This window comes from Gavia stellata, chromosome 26 (assembly GCF_030936135.1).
Source record: "Gavia stellata isolate bGavSte3 chromosome 26, bGavSte3.hap2, whole genome shotgun sequence".
NCBI classification, from domain to species: domain Eukaryota; kingdom Metazoa; phylum Chordata; class Aves; order Gaviiformes; family Gaviidae; genus Gavia; species Gavia stellata.
In genome coordinates this window covers 2,305,834-2,333,424 of record NC_082619.1, presented here as the reverse complement: position 1 = coordinate 2,333,424, position 27,591 = coordinate 2,305,834, and the positions used below count along the sequence as shown (strand labels likewise).

At 45.3% G+C, this 27,591-nt stretch overlaps 1 protein-coding gene across 2 annotated transcripts in view; it reads left to right on the top strand.

Annotated features, from left to right (window-relative positions):
- The window catches only part of DIXDC1 (DIX domain containing 1), a 36,194-nt gene extending 11,279 nt beyond the window's left edge, over positions 1-24,915 (top strand). Inside the window, exons 2-20 of one of the 2 annotated variants that reach the window (XM_059829725.1) lie at positions 818-947; positions 2,225-2,350; positions 4,083-4,332; positions 5,564-5,671; positions 11,352-11,464; positions 13,025-13,173; positions 16,347-16,436; positions 16,543-16,596; positions 17,521-17,571; positions 18,667-18,771; positions 19,297-19,350; positions 19,937-20,029; positions 20,120-20,191; positions 20,917-21,003; positions 21,172-21,333; positions 21,459-21,525; positions 23,122-23,230; positions 23,794-23,902; positions 24,835-24,915. In XM_059829725.1, coding sequence (XP_059685708.1) covers positions 818-947; positions 2,225-2,350; positions 4,083-4,332; positions 5,564-5,671; positions 11,352-11,464; positions 13,025-13,173; positions 16,347-16,436; positions 16,543-16,596; positions 17,521-17,571; positions 18,667-18,771; positions 19,297-19,350; positions 19,937-20,029; positions 20,120-20,191; positions 20,917-21,003; positions 21,172-21,333; positions 21,459-21,525; positions 23,122-23,230; positions 23,794-23,902; positions 24,835-24,915 — 2,010 coding nt within the window. Of the gene's footprint in view, positions 1-817; positions 948-2,224; positions 2,351-4,082; positions 4,333-5,563; positions 5,672-9,004; positions 9,028-11,351; positions 11,465-13,024; positions 13,174-16,346; positions 16,437-16,542; positions 16,597-17,520; positions 17,572-18,666; positions 18,772-19,296; positions 19,351-19,936; positions 20,030-20,119; positions 20,192-20,916; positions 21,004-21,171; positions 21,334-21,458; positions 21,526-23,121; positions 23,231-23,793; positions 23,903-24,834 lie in introns of those variants that run through there. The other variant, XM_009815351.2, reaches the window with a different exon arrangement.
- The last annotated feature ends 2,676 nt before the right edge of the window (positions 24,916-27,591 follow it).

Below are 27,591 nucleotides of genomic sequence, written 5' to 3'. Positions count from 1 at the left end.
TGCCTTTCAGTCACTTACACCGGAAGGGGCATCACACTGACCAGAAGCCTGAGTTCAGTTTCCCTGGTCTTCCCCCTGTGGCAACGTGCACAGCTATATGAATCAGCATCTAGTATGACCTGCTGGAAAGGCAGTGCTCCTTGCTCTCAGGTCTTGCAGGTGTTAAGTGCTGTGGCAAGCCAGCTTCCACATGTACAGAAATAGAAACTGGGCCATTAGAAATGTTGATGCAGCTCTAAGGAAATGGAGGAAGGACCCTGTACAACAGGGTCTTTCTTCCCTGTTGCATGAACTGTTAGCAAATGTTAAATGTTAAGGAGGGAGGCTGTTATATCTTCCAGGAAACCTGTCCTGGTTGTTTTCTTTTGGTAGATGGCGTGGTTTAATGGGACATAACACAGGGTTTCTTGCTTCTGCATTGTGGGTTTTCTACTTTCTTGATATGTGTAAGAAAATAGTGTGGATGGGACACTAAATGCTATGAGTGAACCGATTCTGGCACCAAAAATGAGGGGATGACAGCATTGGTTTGGCACCAACCTAGATTAAACGTAATATAAAGCTCTCTTCTCAGCTGTGCTTAGATCATGAGTCCTGTCCTGCTGCCTCCTTGCTCTTCCTGTTCTGGCATGGAGTGAGCTGAGAGCACAGTGTGCAGTGATGTCAGTTAGTGCTCAGCAGGCTTTGGGATGAGACCACTGGTGTTTGTTTTCAAGGGCAAAAGACAGATCTGTGAAGATGAAAGAGAAAAGTGAGCGTGATGCAACTTCCCCCTGAAATGGCAATGACATGCAAATGTTTTGTTTTATATTTTCAGCAACAACTACAGGCATATGTGGCCTGGGTGAATTCCCAGCTGAAGAAGAAGCCAACAATAAAGCCAGTCCAAGACCTGAGACAAGATCTCCGAGATGGAGTCATTCTTGCTTTGCTCATTGAGATTGTAGGTCAGTAATGCCATATGGCACTATTTTTCATCTTGCAGTTTTAGATCTTGTGTAGAAGAGGCTGGCCTTGGCTCTGACATCTGTCAGGCGTACTTGCAGATGTTAATCATGGCGTCAGAGCTTGTGTGTGTGTGGGGAAGGAGTGACTTTAAAAGAAAGCATTCATAAAGCAAATCATAAATGCAGTTCTATTAAAGTCCTTGTGTTTTAGCAGAGAGTTACAACAGATGTGCTAAAACCTGTCAGGTTCCCTCCCACGAGTCTGAATGGAGTTACAAAAGGACTTATCTTGTGGAGGAACGGTGTTAGTGTGTGGCATTTTTGGAAGAGTGACCTGCTTGCTAAGATACGCCTTTCTTCCCAGGCTCAACTTCACTCCCAGATTCTCTACCTCCCTCCCTGCCTATAGCGGCGCAGGGGGATGGGGAATGGGGGTTGTGGTCAGTTCATTACGCATTGTCTCTGCTGCTCCTTCCTCTTCACACTCTTCCCCTGCTCCAGTGTGGGGTCCCACTCACAGGAGATAGTCCTCCATGAACTTCTCCAATGTGGGTCCTTCCCACGGGCTGCAGTTCTTCACAAACTGCTCCAGCATGGCCCCTTTCCGTGCGATGCAGTCAGGAATAGACTACTCCAGCGTGGGTCCCCTGTGGGGCCACAGGTCGTGCCAGGAGCTTGCTCCAGCGTGGGTCTCTACGGGGTCACAGCCTCTTTTGGGGTACATCCACCTGCTCTGGCGTGGGGTCCCTCACAGGCTGCAGGGTGGATATCTGTTCCACCATGGACCCTCCGTGGGCTGCAGGGGGACAACCTGCTTCTCCCCCTCCTTCTTCACTGACCTTGGTGTCTGCATAGTTGTTTCTCTCACATAGTCTCACTCCTCTCTCCTGGCTCCTGTTGTGCAGCAGTTTTTACCCCTTCTTAAATATGTTATCATAGAGGCGCTACCAACATTGCTGATTGGCTCAACCTTGGCCAGCAGTGCGTCCGTCTTGAAGCTAGCTGGAACTGGCTCTGTCGGACATGGGGGAAGCTTCTGGCTTCTTCTCACAGAAGCCATCCCTGTAGCCCCCCCACTACCAAAACCATGTAAACCCAGTACAGTCTCCAATCTAGTTATTCCTGGTACTGCGTACCTGATAAGCAGGACAAGAAGCCATGTATGCCTCTTGCAGTACCCAGACAGGAGATAAGATCAGACCCTACACCTATAGCAATTCCTGTGACAGCGCCAAGCGGTTCGGTTCTTCTCTAGTAAAGTTTTTCCACTTCTTTAGCTGGCGAGAAGTTGAATGGCATTCAGGTCAACCCCACCAGCCAGCAGGAGATGAAGGAAAATGTGGAGAAAGTCTTACAGTTCGTGGCATCAAAAAAGATCCGCATGCATCAGACATCAGCAAAAGGTATGTGCCCCGGCAGTCGCCACAGATTATTCTATCTGTTGAAGGCCTGTTTCTGTCATTGTTTCATATCAAATAGCTAATGTATTGGTTTGTGGGGGAGTTTGGGTTTTTTTTCCTCCTATGGTTTAGTAACAGCTTTTTGGTTGAATGATACTGTGTTCTTGACTGCTTTTGGTAGCAGCATAGGACATACCTTTTCCCCTGCTACTGAGCAGTCAGAAGATCAAGTAATGGTGTAATGAGGAATACAGACTCAGAATCTTTCACTAAAACAACATATAAACCTGCTACTATGAAATGAGACATGGGAAAAATATTTCTGGTCCACTGGAAGCCTGTGATACTGTTTTGCATGGCCTGTAAATAGGGAGGAGACTCAATATGCAAAATCACATGTCTATGGCATGGTTTAATCAGATGTCACAAGGATTGCTGGTGTGTGTAGATCCATGGGGTAGAAGACAGGCCCTTATCCTTATTGTTTGTTGACTCTACTGGGAGGGAATACATTTCTGACTGTCTGTGGCCCTTCAAATGAGAAAGGGGGGGAAAAATACTGAGATGGACTACATGGAGTTCATGACCCTTGTTGTTAGCAGAAAAGTACAAGCTGTTGGTTTATAGGCCTTGGTGAGAGGCTTAGAATTTAAAGAGTAATGAGTACTGTGTCCACAGTACTGCTACTGGCAGATTGGAGGCTGTACTGTTTCTTTCAGTAATGTTGCAAGTTGTCTTATGAGCTCATGACTATACAAGTGATAGCAATATTGGTAAAAGTCTTATCCAGGTTGATACCTTTGTTTGTGTATGCAATGCATGTCATGTCATGTGGTCATGGGATAGAATATAGGCACGAGACTCTGGGACACACGCTCCAGAGCTCTGGCCATAGTTCTGACATTGACTCACTCTAGGACTTCAAACAATTGACACAAACTTTTGGCTTTATGTTCTCCATGAATGACATGGAGGTAGCAGTCACTGTGACTTATTTTGGCTATTTCTAATTTTTCGGATACTAAAGCAAGTAATAACCAGCCTTCATGCCTCCAGCATGTATGATTTTTTTTTTAGGCTGCCTCTGATATTTGGAAACCCTGTTCCTATAGTTTTACTAGACTTTGAGTATCTCAGTTGACTAAATTGGTTTGAATCCTAGTCTGAAAGAATGGCTGATCTTTGCAGTGAACTTGAGATCAACATGTTTGAGCTAGTTTGTATGCTGGAGGAAATGCCTAGTGTGATACTACTAAAACTGACTCGTTAACATTTGCAAGGTGCTACAGTTTATAGTACAGGATGCTACTGCTAAAGAAATACATTGCTGTTCTCTGGTCTTTAGTATTAAAAAAAAAAAAGCAAATTCCATGTGCTAATTGAAGTGACTGCTAATACAGTGGTAGTCTTCAGTAACTGCTGTACTTTTCTAGTGAGCGTTCAGTAATTATAATGTGCTGTCACGTAACCTACTGGATTGTTAGCTGGAAACGGCTGTAGAGGGAAGGCTCAGGTCTGTTCAAACTGTTTAAACATCTGTAGATGGCAGTCAGTTTGCTGCTCTACAAAACAAGCAGAGCTAAGCATCAGCGCTGTAATGCAGTCCTTTTTGCATAGTCCTCATTTACTGGCATGGTCCCATTGGGTTTCATTATATTCATGCTTGTTGGTCAGATACAGCTCTGGTGGGACTTCTGTTAATGGCATTGTCCTTGGCTTTATTTGCGTTTTGCAGATATTGTTGATGGGAACTTGAAATCTATCATGAGGTTGATCCTGGCCTTAGCTGCTCATTTCAAACCAGGCTCCGGGAGAGCAATGAATCATAGCCCTGCTGGCATGGTGGGGAAGAGCTTGTCAGCATCGTCTGCCAGTCACAGGCCTCGCTCAGCTGCTGCGGTGGCCCAAGGGGCGGTGGCTGCTCTGGCAGATGTTCGTCAAGATGTCTTGCAATCTGGCCGGGATGTTTTCCGACACAGACAGAGGTAATGAGTTTTCCCTGGTTATGTGAGGTCAAGTCATGTTAGTAGATGGACAAAATATCTTTTAAAATAGATGCCTCTTTATCCTGACAATTGATGGTGGAAGGTAGCTTTCCTATTGTGCAAACAAATAGAGACAAACCGCTGCTGTCTCACTGAAGCCTAAATAAATAGTGGCCTAACAAAAAGGAGTACTGACCAAACCTGGCTGCCTCATGATGAGTACTGCAGGTATCCCAGGTTCTTTTCAGGTTTTACAGCAAAATAACTGCTGGATCTCTGTTATCTCACTGTAAAAGAATGTTTTTTATGGCCAAGCCAGAGGGAACTCTGCTGCCTCATTTTCCCCATTTCACGCTGAGCACAGTGCCCTTTCTTGGTGCTGCCTAGTTAGAGACGTTCTCATTTCAAGTAAAACAAAAGTAAGGTCTTGACTACAGGTACTGGTTACAGATCTGGGAGCAGTTACTTCCAGATTGAGGCATTGAGCCTGTTGTACAAGTCCATTCTGTCTTCTACATTGCTGTTCACCCCAGTGTTACGCTTACTGCTATATAGGCAGATGCAGAGAGTTGTGTGTTATTAATCAGCTGATGCAGCCTACCATGTAAGTGGAGGAGTTCTGGTGATAATGAAGGGAGATGATCCATGTACAGAAGGAATGTGTAATTCTGAAAAGCACATTTAACACTTGCATAAGGTGCTATGTGGATTATAATAATAGTAATGACATTTAAATGGAAGCCAGATGGTGGTCTATTGAGGGTTTAACTTACACAGCTGAAGGTCATTTGCCCATATTATATTGGCTCAAGGGAGTACCCATGAGGCAGTTTGGAAATGAGGTTGAAATGGTATATTTTGTTGAAAAATTAAATGTTAAAGGTTTCACTTGTAAAGGCCTTGGGCCAGGAGTTCTTCAGAAAAGCCAGTCCTTGTGCTATTTGCAAATTCTGTTCTTTTCCTTGCCTTCCCAGAGCTTTTGTAGTTCTCTAGACATAGAATTAGGGATGAGTTTAAAAGGGGAGGGCCTGTTTGCCTGTGTTTCCCTCACACCAAGAAGATGAGATGGCGCTCCCTAATAGGAGAATTTTCTTCGTTGGCAGTTTTCTAGCTCTGCCCCCCCCCTTACCTTCCTTTCATTAGCTTTCCTACCCTCCTTCTTGGAGGAGACAAGAAGAATTTCTGCTCCTATCTGATGAGGCTTCCCTTATTATATGATTATTATCTCCAGAAATAGCAGCATGGATGAGGAGATCGAAAACCCCTACTGGAGTGTCCGGGCATTGGTGCAGCAGTATGAAGGGCAGCAGAACGTGCCATTGGAGTCCCACTCTTCCAGGTAAGGAACTTGTCTGACATTCTGTTTCTTATCGCTGTGATCTGGTTAGCTCTGACAGAAAAGAGGATTCCCAGCATATAGGCTTCTGCCTGATCTGGAGAATGGAGCCTCAGGAACCAACGTGAAGCAGTGGTTTACTGCCATTTCTCCCACAGATAAAATTGATCTCATTCATGATGTGATTTGCATAGAAAAGAGCTAGGAACTTCTGAGTTACAGTTGTCTAAAGTGCTGGAGTGTACTTCAGTGAGACCAGGGGAATAGGATTAGCAAAGACACAGCTAAAATTTTACTGGGAATGTGAATGTGCAGGTGGAGCCTTTTGAGGCAGTGCTGACATGAGGGATGCTGAAATGGAGTTTGTGGCCTGCTTCGCAGAAAGGAAGGGGCAGAGTAGTTAGGGTGCAAGGGATGAATATTTCAGAGCTGATGGAGAAGATGTGGAAGGAAGGAACTTAAACCAACAAACCTCATGCCCTGCAGAGAGATGGAGATGAGGGGGCATGTGGATTTGAACAGCAGTTACAGGAACACACTAGTATTTAATCCGGATACATGGTCCCAGGGGGATCTGCAGTTGTGCCTTCATTGCCATCGTGCCCTCATCCATCTCCTTTAACTGTCTCTAGATTTGCAGTTATCTAATTTACCCTTCCATCCCCCAGACTTTGACCTTCAATCTAAAGTGCAGCATTTAATTATTTTACTGAAAAATCTCCTGCATACTGCTGTGAAGCCTGAAAGTCAGAGTTCAGTATAGTTTCCATTGGAGGTGACTTTCCCCTTTGAAGTAGGAGTTGGGTCCTGAGAAGTATGTGCTCTCTGCTATAAACAGCCTGTAGCCTTGACTGGGGTTCTTGACTGTGCAAGTTGAGCAAGGTCAAGCTGGTGCAAGTGGAGGCTTTCTAAGGAAATGGAACATGTAGAAGACAGGATTGGTTAGAATGGCAGCATGTAATACATTTCTGATAGGAGGTGCCACAACTTGCAGCTGTGAACCTGAGCAGTGTGTGCCAGTTACAACACATTACATTGGTGCCTTACAAGCTCTTCTAACTACCCTGTGCTTTGGGGCAGAAGTCAAACCTCTTGCCCCAATTTACTTGAGCAGTGGAGGGGAGACGGCAGACACATGACTGTATTGTTTGTTTTCATGGATATAGGAGAGAGAATGTAGCTGAAGGGGCTTTTGAATTAAAACTATACTACAGTGGGGGAGCTGATCCAGCATGGATATCTTCATAGTAAAGGACAGCCTTTCCCTTTTTCCCCAGAGAATGAGAAACTAACTTGAAGACAAAGGACTGTGTAACTGAACATATTAGATCTCCCTCTGGATATGATGCTTTGTTCCATTTTAATCTCTTTTGGAACAGACTAAGAGGGCAGAGCTGCATGGGCATAGCTGCAGCTCTCTTTGATTCAGTTTCCTGTCCCCAGTGTAAGCCCCAACTCTCCTTGTCTCCCTGAGAGTGCCTCAACTAGCCCCCCTGACCCGATTTGTGCAGGAGTGAGGAGGTTCATTTTCCTAGAACAGATTGCCACTGGCAGTTTCTCAGCAGGCAGGATGTCTCCACAGGATTTCTCAGGCCACTTTTGACGCTCCATAGTACAAAGAGGCCTTCGTGTACCTGAAAATTAAGGTTGCTTGGCCCAACAGAGGAGAAAAAAAATACAATAGTTTGTATTTATCCCCAAAATTTGCTGTGTATCATTGTGAGGTCGTGTTTATAAATACAAACATACACATTTGGAAGTGTGGGAACTCCGTGTGAGCCAGTATTGGACCACTGCCTCCACATGATGTCAGTAGAGAGTGTACTTTTGAAGCTGTCATTGCAGGGGAGATGTAAAAATTCTGGTCTTGGCAACAGGATTTCATGGCTAATGTCACAGGACTTTGGTGTTGACTCTTGAACTGTGATCTCAGTAGGAGAGCAAGTGAAACATGCTGCTTCCTCCACTCATTCTTCAGTTTAAGGTAGCTGTAGTATTTTCTGTATACTCTTCTACCCTATAACAGATTGTCAGACAGCTACTGTTTGCCGTATTTTGGTGGTGAGTGAAAATGTCTCTGTACATCCTAAATCACTTTGTGTTGTGGTTTTTGTTTTTCCCCATAATGTCGTGAGTTCTCCTCCCATATGGTAATGGTGATATTATTGCTGATAGGACATAATATGTTGAGAATCTTTACATAAGTGATCAGTGATCTACACGAAGAAATGGGGAGCAATCTGACCTCCTGCTCCTGGGGATGTCTTCTGCTGATGCCAGGCTTCGTAATGAAAATGAGATGCTTGTTTCTCTTTCCTTCCAGAGAGAAATGTACTAGCTTAGTTATGAGAACTGGCTGGGAGAAACAAGCCACTTTTTTTATTAGTGAGAGATGTGGTTATTAACTGCAGCCACTCCCCTCCATCTAATTGTGCTGCTGTCATGTCTGTCCCAGGGCAGCATCCCCTGCCTAGCATCAGCTCATTTCTGCATTAACTCTTCAGTAAGAGAGCTCACAGCCTGAATAACAGAATTCCCAGAGACAAAAGCTCCAATAAGCAAAGGCAATTGAAATGATTCATGGAAAATTTGCCAAAATCAGATGGATTCCCAGGCCACTGAGCCCCTCACCCATCCATCTCCCTTTCCCCTCCCCTTCCACCAGCCTTCCCTCCCCCACTCTGAGCCAGGCATCTCAGAGAAAAGGCTCTGCCTTGCACAGCCTGTGTGACAGCGGGAGGGAGAGGGAGCTGAAGATAGCAAGGAAGAGGAAGCTGTGCATAGGGCTGGGAAGTGCTGCATGCCGTCTTCCGAGACCGCATCCAAGCCTGGAAAAGCAGGGAACCTACTGCTTGCGGGAGCACCTTCTCTTGGCTGTTTGTTGGTGTCTGTAGCAGGTGCTTGGAGTCTAAAGAGGGCAGAATGGGATGAGAAACACCACTGGCAATCCAGATTGCAGTCCTTCTGATGAAAACAACTGGGTGTGCAGCTGACCAAAATGCAGCAGCAAGAGACAAATAACCCGAGAGGAAAACCAGCAAAAGCAAAACCCAGGCTGCAGAATTCCCTGACTCTGGAATCAAATCCATGTGTGGGGGCTGCTGATCTGCCATCCAACGGTTTCTTGCAAAGACCCTGAGGTTTTTTGTTTCTGCTGTGAATCTTTCAGCTAATGTGAAGCGTTCTGGCTTGCAAATATTTCTCCAGTAGTTTGACAGGAGCTGGCATCTTCTGCACTGAATTCTGAGCATGTGAAGGGACAAGGCATGTCTGTAGCCAGAATCCTGAGGCTCCCCAGGAAACGGATTCTGTGAGGCGAAAGGTTAAAGTGGGATCATGGGAGGGAAGCAGGTCAAATGGTGAGCAATTGTTGCCATTGTCATTTGAAACAGCAGGGATGGGGTGTTTATTAAATTATGATAATTCAGACTTATCACTGGAGCTGTTGCCCTAAGGCCTTGACTGTGCAGGCACTGGCAACTCTGGGACTCAGTGGAGAAAGGTTATGGGTTAAGAAACCAACTGGTAAAAGGAATAAAGTGGAATAGTTTGCATCTTAAATCTGTCTTAAATAGCTTTAATTTCCCAGTACTTATTGCTGCATGCTTTCATTATGAATTGTTCTGTACTTTAAAGAACAAATTACATCAGTGGATATTTCATACTCTAACGGGTTGGTGACTGATACAAAGACCATAAAAATGTTTCCAGCATGTAACTTGACAGCATAATGTATGCGGCAACTTGACCTGTGCTGCTGCTTCATCTGAGTGCATCTCAGTGGCTCTTTCAGTGTTTAGCATGGTTTGAGAGGTTGTCACTGATTCCATGTGAACCCACTGGCCTTCTAAAATAGGGAAACTGCCTGGAAAGGGGATTGTGACATAGGAATACCTAAGCAATTATCTGTAAAACTCTCTATGTTGTGAGAATCTGTAGTGACTGCTTAATCCCACCCCCCCTGCCCCAGCTGGGATCCTTTGTATTTGCTTTGGGCTGTGGATCCAGTGCTGAGAGGAGCAGACTTTGGAAGAAGGGAATGTTATTTCCAGACTCTGTATCTCCTTGGTTTTTGTCCTGCTCATTCTTTCCAGTTCCCTGCTTTTGCCCATCCCTCAGTTTCACCACCTTCTCTCCCAACAGTTGCTAATATTGTTTTTCTAGGACAGCTCTCATTCTTTCATCTTTTGCGTGGATGAGAACCAGCAATGCACTTCTCAGTGGCCTTATCAGGATGATGGCACTTTGAGTGGCTGAGAATATGCAGGGGGGGATATTGAGATTTGTTCCTAGAAGGAAGTAAAATCCCTTTCAGTTACTGGACATGTTAGATCAGGTGGGCTTTCTGTTTGTACCTGTGCTGTTTGAAAGTTTCATCCTTTCCTCTGACCCTTATATAATGCAAACCCAATAGTACTCTCTAGGCTCCCAAACAATTTTTTTAATTTTATGCTGTGCACCCATTGAGTGACAAGCAGGAGCAGAGGGCTGGTTACAAATGTTGTATACAAAATGTGGCTAATCAGGGACCGCTGTAATGGAGTTAGCCTTCCTGAAGGCAAGTCCTTGAGCAAAGCCAGGTGGCCTGGGCCCCTTTAACAATCATGCACACCCTGTTTGAGCAGGAAAGAACAGGTACTGTAGCTGTTAGAGATCCTCATTAGAAGATGATTATTCTTTCACTTAGTAAGTTGCATTCATCTTTTCCTTTAACACGGTGAAAGTCCATTTAGTCTGGACCATTAAAACTAGACTGCTTGAAGGTATGCAATATAAATGAGAAGTAGGCCCGCACTGGCTGTGGGAGTGGACCAGACGGGAGCTGCTAGCAAGTAATTTCCATCTCTATTGCAAGGCTTTTCTGATTCTGTGAGAGCTCTGTGGAATATGTAGCAGCAGTGCTGGGAAGATGTGGAAAGCAAACTGTTGAAGCCTTGTATTTTTCTAAACCTATTCTATTATTTCCACACTGGTTTTTTGTTCTCTGTCCTTTGTTTCTGTGTTGGTGAGAATGAAAAATTAACTCCTTGCTCACACTTGCAAGGATTAGTTCCTGCGACTTTAGAGGTACATTGAATGGGTCAATGAGCTTCAGCCCTTTTGATGTTGTCTGGGTGATACATTTAGGAAGAATTTCTGATAAAAGATTGTTTGAATCTCAGTCAGCTGAGATGGCTACAGTGAAAATATGTGGGTACTTTCAAGAAGTTTTAACCTAAGAACATGAGTGAGTGGTATCTGACTTTGAAAAAATATTTTGCCCTTGGAATTTCAAGTTAGTGAAGTGGTACATTTGAAAGCCGAAGCAAGGGACGAAGCAAGCCAGGGTGGCTTTTTGTTCAGCTTGCAACGTGAACATAAGGCTCGCAGTAAATTGCTTCTGAGCAGACCTTCAGTAGAGTGTGGTCTTACCCCTGTGTGAGCGTATGTGAATTCTGTGGTGGGAGTCTCAAACTTGCATTCTATTAAGGAAAATGAAGAGACATGTTGTGCTACTTACCAGTTAGCCTGCTATGATACCGTAGAGTGATGGAAAAGTTATATGCCCGGTTTGGTTTGTTAATGGCTTCTCTAACATGCAGATAATTCTGTTTCAACAAGCCTGCCTGCACGTTCACTTTTATCTTAGATGAGGATGATGTTGATCAGCACTAGAAGTAACTGTTTCTCCTTTCCTCTGCAGTCTTACATCACCCAGTCCTATCCATAGTGTGAAGAGTGAATCTACTGTAGCCCCATCAGAAGAGAAGGAAAGACTTGTGATCATCCACACTGAAGAAACAGAAGCTAAAACAGGTACCTTGCAGATAATGCTTTACAGCTCACACTTTCACTGGGATTTGTTTGTATCATAAACTTGCTGAAAAGTTCCCTAGTGACTGAAATGAATGTAGAAAATGTGATGCTGAGTATCTGTTCACATAGAACTAAATCCCAAAAATTTTAACACTACAATAAAGTCATAATATGGCAATGTCTGTGTGGCTTGCACAACAATGGTTGGGAAATAAAAAGCTCTGGAGAAGGATTAAGGATCATATATCATTTTCACTGTAGGGTGAGTGTTTTCATCATAGCCTCATTAGGCCATGTTGAAAAAAACATTTAAAATTCCCTTGAAGAAAGAGTCCATGGGAGCTTGTCAAGCCCCTGATGTGTAACTGACTTTGTGTAAAGGTCTGCGTTTACAACACATCTGTACATAGATCGAGTGGCTTTTTGCAAGGAGTTGAACAGCTGTAGTATTGTTGTGGTGTTTGCATTGAGAAGTCATTGCTGCATTGCTACAAATGCCCTGTGATATTGGTCAGTTTACACTGAAAATTTTCATGCAGATTGAAGGAAATGTTTTTAAAGAAGTTCCTGAAGTGATTTTTCTGTTTGTTTCTTTTCCTTCTCAGGAATGCAGCCTAATAATAACTCTTTCTGGCTAGCATCCATCCCAAGAGCAAATGACAGAGAAACTCTCCTAGGAAATGCTTTGCTGCCTCAGGCAGTGTATTCCTGCTTCAGTGCTCCTTCGAAAGTATTTGACAGACTATCTCAGTGGCTGAAGTAGCTGGCAGGCTATGGCTCTTTAAATTCTTAGCAGAACTGTGTCTGCTTGCTGCCCATACAGTAAGATATTGCAGATGCATGTCTACAGATGCACAACAGCTTGCGTTGGCCAATCTCACTTTAGTCAACTAGCTAACAAACACTGCTATAATTATTCCTCATCAAACCTCATCCCTTCATAGGGGAGAAAAAAAAAATCTACATTCCTTGGCCAGCCAGTGGATGATAGTTAACCAGTGATCCAGCTTATGCTGTGGGGATCAGAAAAGGCATGCAAGACTATTAAACTTGTTATTAAAAGAAAAGTCTTTTTCAGAATTAGGTGTGTTGTCCACCTTGAGAAAGCCATGTTATTTGACAAGTAGAAATACTGTTTAATGTTGCCTTCAGTGGGTTCTTGGTGCACCCTCTAACACTAAGACATGTTCTTCAAATCCCACAGTTGCTTTTCTCCCCTTAGGTATTTTCTACCACACACGGTGCAGTGCATTGTCCCCTGTGATGTGCTTCGAAATCTCCAGTACTGAGGAATCAGTTGCAGCGAAGTTAATGAAGGGGAAGGATGCTTATCTTTGATACATGTGTACACAGGAAAGCTTTCTTTGCATAAAGAATGAGGCATAAATCCTTGAGATCAGAAAAGATTTCACACCTGTAGCAACTTCCTTGATACTGGCTAGAAGACATGCTGGTTTGTTAGTCATAGCTAGTGTGGACAGCAGGCAGTTATTGTGTGGTGCAAATCTTTTCTGGACTCCTCTGTCTGTCATGACCACATTCAGCTGATCTCTCTTCCAGAAGAGACAGAATCTCATTCCCAGCCTGAGTGGCAAGCAGGGAACTCTGGGTCATATTTGGAGAATTCATGGGAGGAGCAGCTTTTGGAACAACAGGACCATTTGGAAAAGGAAATGGAGGAAGCAAAGAAGATGATTTCAGATTTGCAGGTAATAGATTTTCTTCTCAGCCAGAGTTCCCTTCCACATGCATTTCTTGTCTTCCAGCTACTGCTGGTGGGAAAGGTTATCTTGCAGCTGAGACACTGGCCTGGAACTCGAGAGAGCTGAATAAGAGTCCTGGTCCAGTTAAGTCTCCTGGGTTGACTGTGCAAGAAGTCAGTTGGTCTCTTGGGTCACCTCGGTTAAATAGGGACAGTGGCTCTTCCCTGTGTCTCACCCAGTGAGACGAGTCCCTTCAGGGAAGAGTTCCTCAGGAATGATAAAGTATTTCAGATAGTATGGATAGTCTGTATTGGGGTATATTGGCTGCAGCCAGGGAAGATCTTATCCAACAACAGAATGCTACTGACTAAGCACTCTGACATCTTCCTTTCTTGCAATGTTTAAGCTCCCTTGGCTCCTGCAATTGTCATTCAGTGCTGGTCACTTTTTCCAGAGTGGAGAATGCCAAAACCATCCTTTCCAATGTCCCAGATGCAATTTAGAAGACAGCTGGATCTACCCACAGTCTTGCTTGGGGCAGGGTATGCCTGTCCCCCATCATTGTGTAGCATGCTTGACCAAGAGTGCCCAGGGAAGGAGGGAAGATGGCTGCAACTTCTCCAGCCCCAGTGTATTTACCAGGGTTTCAGAGAAAGGATTTTAACCTGAGTCTGTGCAATTCAGACACAACCTTTTCTTTTTCTTAGCTCAGGCTTCTCCAAAACTCAGTGTTGACATGATTTAAGGCTCTTATTCAGTAGGGAGGGAGAGAGAAGGATGTGGAGAGAGAGAAAAAGGAAGATTACATTGCTATGAAGACTGAAGATCAGTGATATTCACTAACAGTAACTTAGGTGGACTGTGAGAGGGCAAAGGGCACACTGAATGCAGGTAAGAACGGAACCACTATAGAGAATCTAAAACAAAGCCTGTGTTTAGAAGGTGATTATGTCTGTGTTGTCTTTTGGTTGAAATCCAGATCCTAGCTGGGTTCATTGGCTTAATGCCCTGTCCTGTGATGCCACGCTAACTCCTGTACGTGCTGTCACTGTGCAAAGCGTGTATGTTACTGTGCAAAATGGTAAAGATGCATCAGTGTTTTCCCGCATGCTGGGGTTGGGACTCCCCTTCACCAGGGCACTTAGCAGTCTGCAGGTTTTGTTAGCAGCCTGAGAGAATAGAGCAGTCTTTCTGTGATTTGTGATCAGAAGTAATTCGGAGAGACAAGGAATGTCAGGAAATCAATCAAGATTCACAGAGCTGATCAGGGGTCGCAAAGGCTTGCATCAGTCTTTGGGTGAGCTAGGCTGAACTATAATATTTGGCACATTCTCTATGCAACTATTTATTTGTGGGACCTTTCCTTGCTGCCCTATTCCCTGACCAAATGACCCTCAGCCCTATGTGTTTGACTCTGCATGGGGAGTAGAGCCCCTGATCCATATGGTAAAGACCCTGAACTCTCTCAGGACTATTCCTTTCTGTTTGTGCTGGGAACCATACTGGCTTTGAATTGTAAATATTTATGTGCCAGTAAACAAAGCAGAGATTGTGTGAGAAGCATAGGCAGCCGGGGGTGAGGGTGGGGTGTGGGCAGGCAGGCACTTTCCGTGTGGACAATGGGCAGGAAACAAAAGACTAAAAAAAAAAAAAACCCTCCCCCAAAAAAAACCCCAAACAAAAAAAAACTTGCTTGCTTCATTGGTAAAATCCAGTTGCATTATGTGTACAGTGGGAGCAGGGAGAGGCAGCACTGGAGGGACTGGCATGTCCTGTTCCTTTAACCCTGGCCCCATGTTTAAAGAGTGAGAGCGAGCAGCTGGCATTGCTGCCTCCTCATCCCCTGGAAGTAGGAAGAGGCAGCTGATGTTGCTAGCCAAGAAATTGGATTTGATTAATTGATTTTTCTCCTTCTTGCTCAATACTTAAGAGCCTCCAGTTCATGACAGTTTGATCGAAATATCAGGGACCTGATGTATGTATACCCCATAAGGTGCTAAAACCATGGCAGCTTTTTATGTTCCTGTGTGATTCCTGCTTAGGTGTCCTGCTGGGAAGACTTTGGGATGCACTCAGAAAACAGTTTTCCAAAGAACTTTTGCATTAAATGAATACAGATTGTTATTTGCTATTTGGCAGCAGTTGCAGCTCTTTGGTGGAAGATTCTGTCCGCAGGCAGAACCTGACCTGTCAGCCTTGAAGTCTTTCGGAGCTGAACTGGAGTATTACTGCAAATAGGATATTTCGGTTTTAGCCATGGAGTTCCAATAGAAACTAGAAAGCTAACTGAAAGAAAGAGGCATGACTCTTTCCAATGTGTCCAGTTGTATGCAACATCCTGGCACATACCAGGTGCCCTGAGTCCTGGAAGTTGGAGACAGAAAGGTCAATGAAAAACCCTCAGCTAGAGAAAACCAGTATGGTATACTCTGCTGGAGATCTGGCCTGGTCCTGCTAGTCACTATTCCTACAGTGCATGCTTTTCCCTCCTTCAGGCTGGATTCAGCCTTCTGTGGGAATTCTGGCATCTCCCTGCAGATATCTGGGTTACCTTGGAGCTGCTGAAGTAGTTAATACAGTGATTCTAGTAGCCTTCCTCAAGCACAGTGCATAGCTTAAGATTTTCACTGTCTGTGTGCGTGAGGGCTCTTCCCTCACTGGGACAACAGTTCTGAATGTGTCTCAGTCTTCTCTAGTGTAGAACAGAATTAAGCTTCCCTGAACATCCTGTTTCTAAAGTCTTTTGTAGATGTGTGGATAGGAGAATGCTCCTTTCAGTAGGGGACATTTCGGTCTCATTCCAGAAGAGAAGCCTTGCAACGTAAACATGGTTCAGTCTCTGCTTTAGAATTCAAATCTGTTATTGTAGCAAAGGCCCCTTGGACTGAAGCCTGAGACAGACTTCACTCCCTGAAAATCTGAGTAGTTGTCCTTGTTTGGTGTCTTTCTGTGGGGAAGAGTATTGCCTGACAGATATCTCTGGGAGGGCTTTTTCAGGAGGTAAATCTTCTTGTTCGTTCCTGAAAATTCTACTCAATTTTGAGGGGAATAAGTCAGCAGAAATGGAAAATGAAACTGTTTAGAAACTGTTGATACGAATGACTGTTATCCAGAGCTGCAGCTAGCCCATTTACCTTTGAAACCCCTGACAAGGGGACTTTTCTTCTTCATCTTCCCAGGCTTTGTTGCTCAATGGGTCTTTACCTGAGGATGAGCAGGAAGGGTCCTTTGAACTTTGTGAACATGGAGCCTGCCCTGAAGAGCAGCTGGTGAGCACATTGCTGTACCTACATTTCTCTGATCAAGTTGCCCTTTGCACTGTTCTGCCACAGGCAGGTGTCTTGCACAATAATAACCGTGGTATTTTACATTCAGATCATAATCCGAAGTCGCCTGGACCAGAGTGTGGAAGAAAATCAAGACCTAAAGGTTAGAGGGGGACAGATGAAGGGGAAACGGATATCTTTGGAGACTCTCTGTCCTACTTGATTTTTTTATTTTTTTTGGGGGTGGGATGGGGCAGGGATGGGGAAGGTCGACAACACAACGGATGACGTGGGGGGATATATTGTGTTAGGGGTCCAACTCTGTTCCCATGTTCTGCTGTGTGGGATCTCCATCCCTCCAGGAGATAGTTATCTGCTTCCCTGAGACCATAATTCATTGACCTGGAGAGCACTCACAATACTTGGCTGGGAAGTGTTTATTGTATCCATATTACAGTTAATAAGAGTTTGTGGAATAGCACCAGAAAAATACATGCTGCTTCCCCACTTTGCCTCAAGCCTATGCTGGTAAAGTCAGTTGCTGGTAAAACAAATATTTCAGTATTACTGGAATTTAAATGGACCCTGGAATAGATTTTTTTCCTGCATGCTCTTGAAGCTGGAGAGATCCAGGTTGTACTAGCTTCTCAAAACTTTATGCAGGACAGCTGTTAAGTTTCTAGCCATGTCTGAATATAAACAATCTTTCAAGCAGGAAATAAATGCAGCTAAGAAGAGCATGCCCTGTCAAGCCTGCGTTAGTTCAGCTTTCTGCTGATGTTGGCTCTGGGACCAGTTCTGATGCTGGGAGAGAAGTATTTGATGTTGCCCTGAAGGACAGATTTGGGGGACTAGGCAATCTTTTTCTCTCATGGCTTTAATAGCAGGGGCTTAGGGAGCTGCTCAACTGTTCTGTCATGTTTGTAACTCATTCAAATGGCTCAGGGCCTGACATGCTCTTTGATCTCTGGGAAAAGGTAGGATGTGCTTTCTTCTGAAGCAAGTGTCTGGGGCACAGAACAGTGACTTTGGTTGATTCTGAAGGGGTGACAAGCTGCCATTTAATCCAATTGTGTCACATTTACAGAAGGAGCTATTGAAATACAAACAAGAAGCTCGAAACCTGCAGGGAATAAAGGTGAGGAAAGGGGCATTTCATCAAATATAAATAGTAAAGCTTTAGAATATGCTGCAGCCCATGAGTAGGGCCAGCAGCAACCATACACCTCTGAGGCATCTCAGATTACGGAGGGAGTTGTATTAAGGGACTTGGAGGTGGGGGATCCTATAGTCCGTTTCTGGCTGCGGGGAGAGACTGCAGTTAAGGCAGGCACAAGGAGTTAGGTCTCTTGGGTTCTGTTTCTGTCTGTAGGATTGTGGTCAAATGTCCCCTCTTTTGTCTGTTTCCCCTAAACAAAATGAGGTGTGGGATGCCTGCTTGGTTCTTGTGGCTCTTTTGTTTCCCTTCTGTCTTGGGGTACGCACAGTAGGATTGGCCCAGTGAACTCATTCTTGACAGCAGAGGAAAAAGAGCACAGAGGTATCCTTGTCCCCTTTGGCTGCAGTATTTTTCACAACTTTGGCTCCTGTTGGCTCAGTTTCTCCCTCTGGGGTTCTGAACACTAATAATCTACTCCTGAGCAGAGAGGTATCTTTAGAGCTGCCTGTCAGGCTCCTGTGAAGCAGTAGCTGTCCAAGGTAGAGCTCTCGGCTTCTGGGTTACAGTGAGTGAAAGGTGCAGAATAAGTCCCGACTTTGGCCTCTTCAGAGAGGATATCATAGCACAACTAGGTCACACTGAGGGCTTAAGTTTCCTTGTGCCCTTGGTTGACGTTGGCCTCTTTCTGTCCTCTGGATGCTGCAGATGCATGGCTGGAGACACTAGCTGTAGGCCACTGAAAAGACCCTCCAAAGACACTGCTGTTTTCTGCCATAAGAGCAAATTGTCAGGCCACTTCTGGAGCAGGAAGTTCAGGTAGAAGCACAGAAATCCCTCTGTCCTGGACGGCTAGAATGTTGGCTGGGAAATCTCTTTTGGGTAAGAGAAAGGCAGAAGGGCTGAGAGCCCATTGGGTAGATGTCTATATATTTCCTGCTCTCTTGGGTCCTTGGCAACACTTCAGCCCTGTGAGTGGCTCCACTGTGTTATGGCCACTGGTCTAGGTCACTCACCTCCCAGGGAAGGGTCTCTGCCTCTGTCTTGCACCTTCCTACAGATAACATCTTTTCTTAGGATGCTTTACAGCAAAGGCTGATTCAACAGGATGCTTCAGTTCTTCAGCTAAAGCAGGAACTGCTGAGAGCAAACATGGACAAGGAGGAATTGCACAACCAGAACGTGAGTCACAGTGCTGCTGAGGGTTAGATTATTTTAGAAGGAGGTTGGTGGCCCTGAGGGCTCCAGCAGCCACAGGGTGGAGTTGGTGGTTGCAGCAGAGTTCTTGGGGTCGTGGGATACTGAATGACCAGTCAAAGGTCTCTGCATAGTAAAAATGGCACACATTCTACTAGCCAGCTGTGAGACTCGCTGGAGTTCCCTGTTCTTCACTCCCACTTCCTGTCCTCCAAGACCTTCAGCTGAAACAGGGAGGGGCTTCCCATGATGTTTTCAGTACAGTCGCATTCTTCCTTCTGATTGTGCTCCCTGGGTTAGCAAATGTCACTTTGACAGGTGGAGCTGCCATATACAGTGTCTCTCTGGAGAGAGAAGGGCAAGGAAAGAACTATCCTGTCCAAAAGGTTGCCATTCTTAGACACCAGCTCCCTTGAACTCTGCAGATATTTGGTCTCAGGTCACCCTTTAGCACAAGGGACAATAACTCTCCAGGAATACCTGCCTCATGCCTGTGTGTTATTTCTGCAGGTTGACCTTCAGAGGAAGGTTGAAGAGAGAAACCGGCTACTGGCAGAATACAAAGTAATGGAACCTCTCTTCACTGAAGGCTTTGCTGGGGGCAGCATCTGGTGGTTCTTCAGTTTTGTGAATGTGACTGCTGTCTCCCTGGCACTCGGTCACCTCTAGGAATGGCACTGTGGATAGTGAATAAGTTGCAATAGCCCTGGGTGTTTGTAATGAGATGGAGGGATTAGATGTCCTTTGTGTTCTGCCCACAGCTTTTTATAGTAGACCTTTTATTGTCATGGTTTTTCTGTGATGGCTTGCTAAGTATCTAACACTTGTGCAGAAGCCTGTCAGGTTAGGTTGCGTCACCGGATTGTCCACTGATCCCTCAGGAATCTATTTTCTCTGGGACAGTTGTCTGGCCTCAGTAGTGGATCTTTGCTGGGAAAGGGGACTCCAGGTAAAAACAATCTGACTGATCTTTAAAAAAAAAAAAAGCTTTGACACTCAGTTCTAACATCTAGTTAGAAGTACACACATTGAGTAAGTCAGCCTGTAGAGGAACCTGATCCTGACAGATGACATAACCTTCCCTGTCATCGGAAGATGATTGTGAGCTTTACTCACTGTCCTGTTGATTCTTTTGATTACTGTGTTGCAGAAAGAACTGGGCCAGAAGGATTGGCATTTACAGCAGCATCAGACCAAACTGGATGAAATGCTTAGGCAGCTTTCTGAGGCCAGCTACCAACAGGTATGGAGCAGGTGTGCTGCACTGGTGCCCTTAGACCTGGCACTTACCTTGGTGGCTCAGTTTGTGCTGACTCTTCTACCCCCCTCACAGGTGGATTTGGAGCGGGAGCTGGAGCACAAAGAGGCCCTGCTGGCTCACTGCATGAAGAGAGAAGCTGAAGAGGTATGGGAAGCCTTGGTCTGCCCATCAGACTGTTGGAGTGATGTTTCGGTCCAGCACTCTCTAGCTACCTATCTCCAGAAATCATCCACTTCAGCCCAGAGAGGCCTGGCTCTGCAATCTCATTGTCAGTGCCCTAACCAAGGCAGCCAGACTCCACAAAGCATCCAACTTACCAAAGCTCTCAGCAGTGAGCACTCTGGCTTAGCCTCTTGTATCGAAATCCTAAGGGATGAAATAGTGAGGGGAACACAGGAGTGAGTGGAAGCCAGAGACTCTTGGCTTCTAGCTTCAGCTCTGACACTGGATAATGGTTAGACCAGGGCTTAGCTTCTTATCCCCTCCTTTTCCTGTTGACCCTGGTATTGAGCACTTGGAACTGTCTTGGTGGAAAGAACGCTAGCTCCGATATCTGTCCCTACACAGTGCCACTTGAACACTGATTGTGCTCACTAGAGCTTGCAGAGCCCTCTGTGGTGTAGCAGCAAGCCCCTTCCTGTCTCTGCCTCTCTCTCCACCTGTATGTGAAGAATCATGTTTGTGCTCTGACCTATAGGACTGCAAGCACACAACTTAGTGAGTGTATTTACCTGGTAGAAGATGGCAGTTATATCGCTAATGTGGAAAGTTTTCATGCCCTCTCATCATTTTGAAGTTTGCAAATCGGGATTTTTGGCGAGGTCCTAACACTTACATTCCTAATGGTACACATATCTTCCCCTGAACAGGTGATGGCTTACAGTGGTCATAGTGCTCAGAGCAATGGCTTCCTCCAGACAGCAGGAAAAGGAGCTGCTCCCACAGCCCACCGAGGGGTAAGTGCACCTGAGGGATATTTTCCCAGCCAGATGCAGATGAGGGCTCCAGATATCCTGGAAGCTGTTTTCTTGTTAAGAGATATTTCCCTTTTCTAAGACCTGTGGCTTTAGATGGGAAGAAAGTAGCCTGGAGTTAGTCTGACTGATTTGTGGTCTCTCGAGCAGACAAATGACTTGCAGCTGGTTCGTGATGCCCTTCGCAGCCTCAGGAACAGTTTCAGTGGCCATGATCCACAGCACCACACCATTGACAGCCTGGAGCAGGGCATCTCCAGCCTCATGGAACGGCTGTACCGCATGGAAACACAGAAGAGGCAAGAGAGAAGGGTAAAAGCTTCCTAGGGCACTTGGCTCAACTTCTGCCCCTCACACACAACCCAGAGCTAAGCAGCAATGAGAGCTCGAACTGGGAAGTGACACTTTGTTCTCACTCTTTTGGCTTTGCACCCTAGATCCGGGGGAAATCACCAGCAAGCAGAGCAACGAATGAGTGTAGAGACTCCTGGCCTCCCAAATCCAGTAAGTGCCTTTCGGCTTCCGCTCTCCCACTGTCAAATTCATTGCTTAGGTTTCCTGACCAGGGTCCAGAGTATTAGCATCCCCTGGGGAATCTGCCACCTCCAGCTTCTTATTCCCTTTAGCAGAGCTCGCTTTCCTCCCTTTAGTCATTTGCTGTACAGATTGGACTTCACTGTAAAGGAAAGGGGGCAGAGACAATCTATGGCTGCTTGTTTGTAAAGTGCCATCACAGTGGGAGTCTGTCTGGGCTACTTTGGTAGTACTGCAGTATAAATAACGATGACAAACAATTACCCGTGGGATGAGTGGGAAATGTGTAAGCCAGCAGGAAAGCTGAAATACCACCATCTAGTGGACACAGAAAACTGTACAGTTGCCTCTTCCCCTGTTCACCCCTCAGTGTCTAGCTCCTTTCATATACACATAACAGCACAGTCCTTTCTGACACCGTGTTTCCTGGCTCCAGCTGCAGCAGCTCTAAGTTTGCTTTTCATCTTGAAGGCTGTTTTTTCCAATGTTGGTTGTAAACGTCACCTAGAAAGTCTATGAGGTTGTAGGGGGGACTGTTGGTACTGGGGAAAGACAGAAGCCCCCACCCTTCAGCTGCATTGTAGTTTCCAGCAGCAGGGTAGCCTGGAGGTACAAGATGTGGATGAAGATAGGAGAGGAACTCAGAAGCCTGAAGTGGGTTGCGGGGAGGATTTGCTGGGTTCTCCCTCCTTTCCCATAAACTGCAGTTTTTAGAGCAGCCACAGTCATGTGTTCTCTGCATGCAAACTGTACGTCTCCCTTTAGCAGACTCCATCCCCCTCCACTGCAGCAGGAAAATGGAGTTGTGCAGCAACAAACATAGAATGCCTTGGGTGTAAAGAGCTCTAAGAGGTGGCTCCAAAGACTTGTTAAGTTAGAAAGCCTTTGAATGGGTGTCCATAATGTTTTCTGCATGCTAGGAATCTTAAAACTGTAGAGTCACTCAGTGTGAACCTTCCTCTGCTTCAGCTTTTGGCACAGCACATTGCAGGGAAGCAGAAAACAAGGCAGTAGCCAGAGAGAGAGAAACACAAATGAGCAAAGAAAAATCCATGCACAAACACCCATCCTGGCCAACTAGAATGGGAAGATGGGGAGGAGACAGATAACCTTTTGGCTTGATGATGATCAGTCACTTCATCCTGCTCTACCCATCCGCAAGTGAAGGCAAGTGATAATGTAGCTGTACTGAATGGGGTACTGTTCAGTCATTTTATCTTCCAGAAAGGTTCTGCTGTCACTGCTGAGGTAGTGAATAGAGTGTCTGTAGATGGTGGCAGCAAGCCCCTCTGTCGATGGGACAGTAATCCTGGAGAAAAGTGCTAGGCAAATCTTCCATACTAACAACACAGTTGGATGGTGACCCTACCTTAAAATGCAAAGTTTTCCAGTGAGCAGGGGAATACATGGCCCTTCCCAGCAGGGATGGTTAGCCACCCTCCTAAGAATCTCTTACCATCACCAGGTTCTCTGTTGTGATGGCAAATTTGCTGACACCACCCTTTTTGTCTCCTGATGTGGCAGGAGACAGGCTGTTCCCCAATGATTGTGCTCTTTTCTTTGCAGAACTGCCTCATTCTCACAGCACACCCGTGATGAGCACCAGTGCCTGCACCAAAGTGTTGTACTTCACTGACCGCTCCCTCACCCCTTTCATGGTCAATATACCAAAGAGGTGAGGTCTGGCTTTGCCTTGCTGACACTGATGTGGGAGGCGCTTGCTTCCCTTAATGCATTAGTCTGATCTCTTCTGGGTGTGGTCACTACTAGCACAGGTTTGCTGTGCATTAACTTGGGCACTGGATTTCACACCACTGTCTGGGGAAGATTGCCTAAAGCAGTCCCCTAGCTGATGCATTTGTTTTAAAGCCCTAAGAGAGTCACCTCTCTTTTTTTTTATTAACTTCCACGAGCAAGAGAAAGCAGCCAAGCAGTTCAGTTGTGGCCATGTAGTGCAGGATGTTCCTGTCAAAATAACTTTGGTTGTCAATGCAAAAGGGAAAGTGAAAAAGGCTGTTTTGAGGTGGTTCTTAGTAAATCAGAAAGCAATTCTTCCTCTGAAGAGGACCTTGGGGTTGACAGGTATGTTCCTGGCGGGGCACACTCTTCACATCCCTGTGGCTAGGGTGCCACATGCCTAGCTAGACTTGTGCTATGGCTCTGCATGCCATGTAGTAACACTTGAGCTAAATCTGGTAACAGTGTACCACGGGATAGTGCCAAACTCTTCCCTTGCAGGTTAGGGGAAGTGACGCTGAAGGATTTTAAGGTAGCTATTGATCGTGAAGGAACCCATCGGTACCACTTCAAAGCCCTGGATCCGGAGTTTGGCACAGTCAAGGAGGAGGTAAGGTGGAATTTAGCTATCAGTTGCTTTGGGTTCAGTGTTACCACACAACTCTGGAGAGCGTGGTCACCTCACTTCTAAACTAATGAAATCTTTGAACTTGCCCCGGAACAGACTGTCTATTTTTGCAACTGTAGATTAAGCTCCTCTTGTAAGGTGCTAAAATGGGATGTTTTCATCCCTAGCCAGAGCAATTGCTCGTATGTGATTGCAATTGCGTGGGGGTTGCAGAGCCCTTTGGGCAAAAAGGTGGTTACTCACAAAGATGGTCTGTGACACAGCATTGCTCAGGGGACACTGGGCAAAAACCCAGACAACACTTCTAGCCCTTCAAGTGGTTTTATAAAACCCGTTGCAATGAGAGGGACTTCAGGCAAACATGGTTTATTCAAAAAACGTTCTCCTACTCTCTTTTAAGGTTTTTCAGAGATAACTGTGTGTGTGGCATTTTTTCCTTTGTGTACTACATTACAGCCTTTTTATGCTCAGGCTGGTGTTGGTGTGGGTTGGATTAATTAAAGGTTATTGGGATAGTTCCTATTTCACAAATTGATTAAAACAAGAGCAAAGGGTTACCCTCTCTGGGAACAGTCAGCTGACTAGGTAGCCATTCTGCAGAAACAGATGGAGATTGTAGTCTGGCTCAGAAAAGGCATGTTTCATGTCTTTATATTACCTTTCCTGTCAAAAACATGCCAATAATAATCTTGGCGGTTGCTGGTTAAAGAAGGGCCCTAGTCTGTTTTTTTTTTTAACCTAAAATCTGAAAACATTACTCAGACATGTGAACGATGGATGAGGAACGTGTTCTCTGGGCTGTGTAGTGAAAACTGAGCTAGGATCTCTGACTTGATGCCTGCCTCTTACGCTACTTACACTGTAGAATAGTGGTGTCCAGACTCCAGACATGACTGGACTTCTGTCTTTTGTAGGTATTCCATGATGATGACATCATTCCTGGTTGGGAGGGTAAAATTGTGGCCTGGGTGGAAGAAGACCATGGGGAGAATTAATCAAGCTTTTAAGTCTTGTCACTATGGAAACCTGTAGCTGGCTGCTGAGCTCAAAGAATGACCAAAAAGCATGTGTGCTGGAAGGAGTCCAATTCAGGCTGCCAAAAAAGAGGGCTTCTCTACAAACAACGGGTAATGCATGTTGTGTGCATGGATGCCTGGCATCTGACTTTCCATGGCCAAATGCAGTGTTCTGGGACTGAAATGACAGGTTGGTGGGAAAGAAACACCTTGTTTTGTCCTGTCAACTAAACCCTGAAGGCCTTAATGATGCATTGCTCCTGTCCCCTACTTCTCCATTCCTGCAGTATGTGCTGCAGACTGTGATCTGGGCTTTTCAACTCTGTTTTCTTGTATGTGGTATTACATAAATCTGTACTAACGGCAAAAAAGTGAAGCTTTAACTTCGTGAGTCAGAAGAAGCCACTAGATTATGCAAGCTGAAGGTTTGACCAACTTTGGCCTTGGACTTGCACGTGCTGCAGGAGCAGAGTGAACTTTCTGGACATTCCAAAATGACAGTACAGAAATCTGACCTGGGGAGGGAAGACAGTCTTCTGGAGGTTTTACGCACGCTCTAAAGCAAAGATCACCAGCTTGGCAAAGCTCCCTTTCTCCCAAACTCAGGCTTCCATTTCCTAGCCCTGCTTTTCCCACTTGCTCTTCAAAGCTGTACTCACTTCTGAGGCCCTCTGGGTTTGCTTTGTTGCCATGGGGACTGTGGGATCTTGGTGCTTGCTTATTTGCTGAAGGATTTCATTTGCAGGGGAGCTGGAATGAGCTGCTTCCTTGAGGTACTTATAACCCCTCTCCTTGTTGAGCCTCTCTCCCTGCACTCCTGCTCTCGCCTCTTTCAGCAAGGCAGACAGTTTGTCACCTCCTGTGCACAGGCATCGCTGTGTGCTGCTGTCCACTCATTGCCGGGGCTACCAAACACTTACCCACACCAGTGGGATAAACTCCATCAGTTATACCGCCACTTTCCTGGTATGCCTGCACCTGGGGGGCCTGAAGGATGAGGAAATAAATGGCTGCTTGGGAAAGAACAAGCCCTAAAATCCCTGAGGGTGGGTTTTTCGTTTTGTTTTTGTGGGTGTTTTGTTTGTTTCTGCATTGCCTGTCTCTGCTCTTCTTCTGCCAGTCAGCTGTACTTCCAGAGTGCTGGCTCAATGTGCAGCAGTCACTGTTGGCTTAGAAGGTCAAATAGCAAGTCAAGGCTCTGCTTATTCTCGGTACATGTGGCCCTTCCGTGGACTACCTGTGTGTCTGTGCTCTGCATGAGGCTGGAAGAGGGTGAACCTGGTTTTACTGTTTTATATTAACATGTCCTTTTGTAAACATGTTCCTGTTCTTGGAATTATTTTGTACCAGTTTACATTTGTCTGAGGACTGTGGATATTTTTATACTAGTGCAAGTGCTTTCTGTATATTTCTGCACGCATTATACTGTGTTTTACTCATTTTCTAAGTGGATGCTGGGATGTTTTGTATCATCTCCTGTTAACACTGGGCTCATAACTTTATATTACTATGGAAATCCAACTAGTTCCTACTGGGTTTTATATTTTTGCCAGCTTTAATATGCAGCAACAATACTATTTATTTTCTCACTGCTTCACTGTACAGGAAGTAGCTCAAGGCTCTTATGTGGCTCTGTGCCACATTGGCACAACACACCATGCCTCCTGTTCTGGACAATTTGTTATGGTGACTTTCTTCTTACAGACAGCAGTAGGAAAGTTCATCAATGAAAAAGTTCCTCAACGGGCTGCAGGGGGGGAAATGTATCTCTCTTGGAAAAGAAACAAAGATTTGCTTCCTCCCTGGAAATAGTTTCTCTGTTGCATGATCTCTAGTGGCTTGGTAAAGAGAGCATGGGGTTGTTATACTGAAATCAATTGTATTTGAATTGCAAATTCTTCTCAAGTGTTTATTTCTTCAGGTTTTACTCATCAATTTTATTTCAGCAAGAGCCACGCATCCAGGCTAGAATTTTATGGAGGAAATTAAGACAATTTTCAAGGTCTGTAGTTGCCAGGTCTATATACCTCTCTGCTCAAAGATGAGCAGTTTGGATTTGGAGCACTGAAGACACAGGAAACTGTTAACATGAACAGAGCTTCTCATGGTTAAGCCTTCGATCCAGCCTTGCCCTAGCTATCCAGTTTTCCCATGAAGAAGATAATTGTTAGTTAATACAGGAGACAGCCTGTTCTTGTTCTTAGATCAGTTCAGATAACTAACCATGGTCACATTTAATATGCTTACTGCCACCAGAGAGACAAGGACCGATACGGAAACACATGCTCTCCAGAGCAACAGTGGGCTATATTTAGGAAGGAGCAAGACTGGATGAAAGGTTTGCTTTTCAGGGCTGGCAGTCATGTACCTTTCATCCATGCTAACATCACATCTAAGCTAAGACAAAAGAAGACATCCTCTGAAACAGAACTGGTAGCATTGCTATGTTCTTGGGTTCCTATATGTAGCTCCCCTCTGTGATAGCAAAGGTAGAATTGCTGGAGTTGCTGTCACTGAATCTGAAGGACTGCTGCTCTGATAAGCTGTATCCCATGCACAGTTAGGGTTCAGCTTTATTTCTGTATTGACACTGCAGACTTCTTCAGACTCTTTACCTGTGCATGATTGACAGAAAGGGGTCTGGAGGAGGTAAGG